At 36.7% G+C, this 4886-nt stretch overlaps 1 protein-coding gene across 1 annotated transcript; it reads left to right on the top strand.

The window, feature by feature from the left end:
* Window positions 1–389: 389 nt before the first annotated feature.
* On the top strand, window positions 390–4460 carry LOC130547736 (uncharacterized). Its single transcript, XM_057323983.1, has 4 exons — window positions 390–543; window positions 927–1238; window positions 2354–2493; window positions 3378–4460. Exons 1-4 carry the CDS (start codon window positions 462–464, stop codon window positions 3516–3518), a joined length of 675 nt encoding a protein of 224 aa, XP_057179966.1. The 5' UTR covers window positions 390–461; the 3' UTR covers window positions 3519–4460.
* Window positions 4461–4886: the final 426 nt, after the last annotated feature.

The following is a 4886-nucleotide window of genomic DNA, read 5'->3' as shown; positions in this document are numbered from 1 at the left end:
AAATCAAAATTCTCATAAATTTGACTGACAGTATGGACAGAAGATCAGCAAATTCAGACAAAAATAGCCCATTTGGTTTTGGGGGTCCGTAAATAGTGACCATAGCAGTATGGGGAGCTGCACAATGAGCATCTACACTTAAGACCAGACATTCAAATGTTTTAAAAAGAGGTACAGGTACAGGGTGTATACTGTATTGCAATTTGTAAAGCACTATAATTCCACCACCTCTACCAGTAGACCGTGAGACATGCAATAAAGAGGACTGGAATAAAATAAGACAAGGTAATTTGAACATTCAAGAGTTAAGCCACAGAAGTCCAACCCTCGTGCCGCCCATGCTTTCAGTATTTAAAGCTTTTCACACAGCAGCCTGGTTTGACTTCTCACTGAATGTGACCACAGTTTGAGTTTGAGTTTGAGTTTGTGTGAAGAGTCGCTGTTGTAACTCAGCTAAGAAGATGTCAGGCGTTGTGAGATGCTGTGTACTATTGATGAGCGTCTGTTTAAGTAGCCACTCATCACTAGCATTATTTGACACAGGTATGAACACATTTTACTTGCCATTCTGACACATAAAGATGTTACTGTGACTACTAATAGTAATAGTAATGATATTGTTGTAAGAACAACAGGTTAAAGCACACACATTTGACAGCCTTTATGATTTATTGATTTTTAATGTTACAACTTAGTTTAACATATTAACAATACGTTAAAACCTAATGTGGACTTTTGTTTTGTAACAGACTAAAAATGTATAGAGTTTACTTTTTATACAGAATACTTTCTAGTTTTTAAGACTTTTAAGAAGGTCGTGTCTCATCTTGTTAGGAGCACATATAGGTCAGAACAGTCACTGTTGCACCTTGATGTGTTGTAGAGCTCTGAAGACCAAATCTTATTATTTTCCTTTCTCCATGCAGTTACGGTGTTAAAGGGAGATCATGGGAAGATCATCAACATCCCATGCGCTACCGACAAGCGTCCTCAGGATGGGGTGTACATGAAAAGGATAAAACTAAATGAAACAGAACAACAGGAAATCTTCTACTATTACAAGGATGGCACTTTTACTGATAAAACAAATGTCAACGCCTCTATAATTGAAAAAGATTTCCCCAACCTCACGGCCACCCTCTACAATCTAACTGTCGCAGACTCTGGACTCTACTGGTGTGAATTTAATTTGGAAGACAAGCTAACCAATAGCAAAGCCACATTGTTATGGGTGACAGGTAAGTGCATGTTAAATATATTGTATACACGTTTTTTAGTCAAAGTCTGCTTTATTGTCAATTCTGCCACATGTACAGCACATACACATAGAGGATTGAAATTGCGTTACTCTCAGACCCAGGCCCGGCTCCACGGGGGGCCAGGGTTGCTTTGTCCACCTTTTCAGAAGCGTTGCCCACCTTGCCTCCACCCAGAGACATTGAGAGAGAGGATCCGTGAACCGCCGTTGCTGTGAAAAAAACTGTTCCATTGCAGTGAATGGCTGGCGCGGCTCTCTCTGTCTCTCAGCGGCTCTGCGTCAGAGGCCTGTTTGATAAAATGCACCCACAGTAATTAAAAGAACACCCGACATCTGACAGCAGCACAGTAATAATTTAATTCCATACCTGACAAAAATGCCCCGAACCGCACCCGCATTACATATACTGTACATGATGTAGACAAAACCATTTATTTTCTAATAATCTTGAGAGACAACCAAGAGTGAATCCACTAACATATGGTTAGCTAATAGTAGCTATTCCTTACATCAAATATTAGCGGTTTACCCGACGGCTGACGGTTCTGACACCATTCCGCCGAACAATGCTTCACGAGAGGGAATTTTTTTACTTTTAGCTCATGAAAAAGCAATAACACATGGACATGGATGAGTTTGTGACAGAATTCTCTAAAATGAGCAGAAAGTTAATGCTGTGAATATTTTAGTGATATGAATAGCTCTCTAATGTTAATGTTTTCATCAAATCTAAAGTTACTAAATTGTAAAATGTAAAAGTAAAAAAATATGTCAAAATAAAAATGTTATACAATATTAATACTAGACATGAGAATAATTCAAAATCTAAATAGTTATTTTGTAAATAGTCTGTTTTGGGGCAAAATAGCAGCAGATTTATTAGACAAGACAAAGTACAACTCAACAAAAGAGCAAAGAAACAAGGAACTAAAGTACTCAAACAGAGGAGCGATCTGACTAGTAGGACATTCTGTCAAAGTCCAGGGACCAGGGACGGCCCGGCCATCTGGAGTATCGGAACGTTTCCCGGTGGGCTGCTAAAGTATGGGGCCGGAATGGATTTTTAATGATTTTTTTCTTTTCACTCTGTTGCAGAAAACACAGAAATCAAACACGAAAATCTTCATCTTCGCTATGAGAACAGAGAAAACTGTCAACCTGGGACGGTTGTCTATGTGATGATAGCTCTGTTTGCCATAATAATACTGTGCATCCTTGGTTTCCTCTGTGTGAAGGTCAGTACAACCCCAAACACAAAATTAAAAGTCAAATGCAAAACTAAGATAAAACAAAACACATATACCTGAAGTACAGTAGTGTTGTATACGTGAAAGCACACCGTAATAAACTTCGTACACTCAGGGATGGTTTTATATTTTACATTTATACTCAGTATCTTTTTTCCATAGTACATGATTCCTCACTGTCGCCTAAAGTCTTATCGTATGGCTTACAGAAATTTCTCCAAATTTCTGTGTGAGATTCCAAAGCTTTACAGTTTTAAGTTAAGCTTTAGAGTTAAAATAGTTATGGCAGGTTTGAAGACTAGAGTCGAGTGTAGAAAGGACTAAAGTTGTTAAGTTTCAAACTACAAATTGATCTTACCACTGTACAGCGGCAGAAAAATGTAATGCAAATATTTGCGTATGTAGAGCACACATACCTTGAAAGTTACAAACTCTTTAGTTAATTCTGAATCGAAGACTACGTAATCTGACACTCTGGCACTAGACAAATTACAATAAACATCCATTTTTTTAACTACAATGATATCAAAATACGTCATTTCATATTATTTCTATAATAATAAAGCAAACCGTTAATCACGCAATGACCTCACAACCTTTATGCTCGTGAAATGACATATTTCAAACTAAACACTGGAACCGTTGCTAACACAAACAATTGCAATTGATTGATTGTAGATATGAGATGATTCTGTGTTTATATCTAGTTACTGCATAATTTGGTACGCTAGCCTGTCATATGTTTGTTTTTTGAAAAAGCGACTTTCACATCTATGGCTTTCTTTCAGTTTAAAAGTTAAAGAAATACTGAAAGCAAAGGTCAAGAGCAGTTGCATTGCAGAATCCCTCACATGCATGTTTGTCATTTTCAGGTGAAAAGAAGATGTGAGTCTGACACTTCATTAAAAAAGTCTCCAGGCTCTTCAATTTATGAAGAAATGAGCAGAAACAGACTGGATACTTCATCCACATTAATAAACCCTGCGTACCAATCTGCCAAGCAATTCCCATAAACACCTGCGCTTCATCAGGGTTTTAATGAAACTTCCTTCAGCACATGCAGAGATGGCGTTTGTCTTACAGGAATGAGATCAAACGGTTGAAATGTGTTCATTTAAAGTGCTAAATGACTAAATGTGTCAATAAGACAACAGGAGACATACTGTAGTATGTGAAAAAAAGAACGTATGTATGGAAATCTTTGTATATGTTCACACTTATTTCAATCAGTGCAGATAGGTTCTATTTAACTTTCTTTCATTGGCTTTAAACATGTACCCTGCACAATATCCAGTATAATGTAATAGTCAACATTGAATCATAGCAAATAGAAATATATACTGTATACAAAGATGATGATGCTTATATACATTGTGGAAACACGGATGAGAACGATCAAAATGGCAATCGTTTTTTTTGTTTTGTTTCCACAGTAAAGTGTTGAGCTAAACATTGTACACATGACGTATGATTCAAATGTGGATATGAAAACGTCTGTAGCACTTGTTTTTGATCTTGATGTTTATTTCTCAGCTTGGGTTTCCACTGTTACCCTGTCATCTTCCTGTGGGTCTCTAAACTGTGGCTGCTTTGCAAAGAACTGCTGTCATGTTTTCCTTCCGTTTTGTAACCATTTCAACCCTCATTACTTTACTGACTAACAATGTTAAGAGTTTAATGTGCAATACAGTACATGCGCAGTTACTAAATCACTTTTCCCTTTTGAAAAATTGCATGTTTTTGATGATTGTTTTTAACCTAAATGTTTTGTTATAATGTCTGTTCTCCATTTGTATTCATTTGTATTTTATGAATCGTAATATTGCAACGTTATTGATGCTTTGTTTTGACACAGATGTCAAAACCGGTTATCAATACAACAAAACCAGTAGATATGATCTTACTAACAAATCCATTGTCACTTATTGCCACGACTCAATAAAATAATCATAGTATTCAAAGTTTTGGTGTCAAAATATAGTCTTTTTGTTATGTTCAAAGAAAATCTACAAGCACTATAAAACAATCATTTAATTCAATCTTTGTGCTTCCGTGCATGTGCACGATATGCAGTAACATCAATCCATTTTTCTTTTACCAAAGTGTTGTGAAAAAGTGTAATGATATCCGTGCAAATTTTCTGCGAGTCTTGCTATTCCACAACATTTATATGTGTCACTACTTTTAGTAAACTTGTGAAGATGACGATGATCTACTTGAATAAGATATTAAAAAACAATAGGTGTGATGTTTATTTTCTCACAGCGTGAGCTCTGTGGTTTGGTTGCATCTTCTTGCTCATCTTCAGCTGTGACGCTATAAGTGTATCTCAAATGCCACGAAGCTCAGGCGTGACCACAACGCTCAAACTAAGTGCTGCA

The sequence above is a fragment of the Triplophysa rosa genome, linkage group LG24, assembly GCF_024868665.1.
Source record: "Triplophysa rosa linkage group LG24, Trosa_1v2, whole genome shotgun sequence".
Taxonomy (NCBI): Eukaryota; Metazoa; Chordata; class Actinopteri; order Cypriniformes; family Nemacheilidae; genus Triplophysa; species Triplophysa rosa.
Note: the sequence above shows the minus strand (reverse complement) of the source record. Positions and strands in the feature narration are given on the sequence as shown.

What these genes read in the sequence shown, in the direction of transcription:
- LOC130547736 (XM_057323983.1), top strand. Translation starts at nt 462, where the DNA reads ATGTCAGGCGTTGTGAGATGCTGTGTACTATTGATGAGCGTCTGTTTA. An exon ending in ACTAGCATTATTTGACACAG is followed by an intron (nt 544 to 926) that starts GTATGAACACAT and finishes TTCTCCATGCAG; the next exon opens with TTACGGTGTTAAAGGGAGAT. An exon ending in TTGGTTTCCTCTGTGTGAAG is followed by an intron (nt 2,494 to 3,377) that starts GTCAGTACAACC and finishes TGTCATTTTCAG; the next exon opens with GTGAAAAGAAGATGTGAGTC.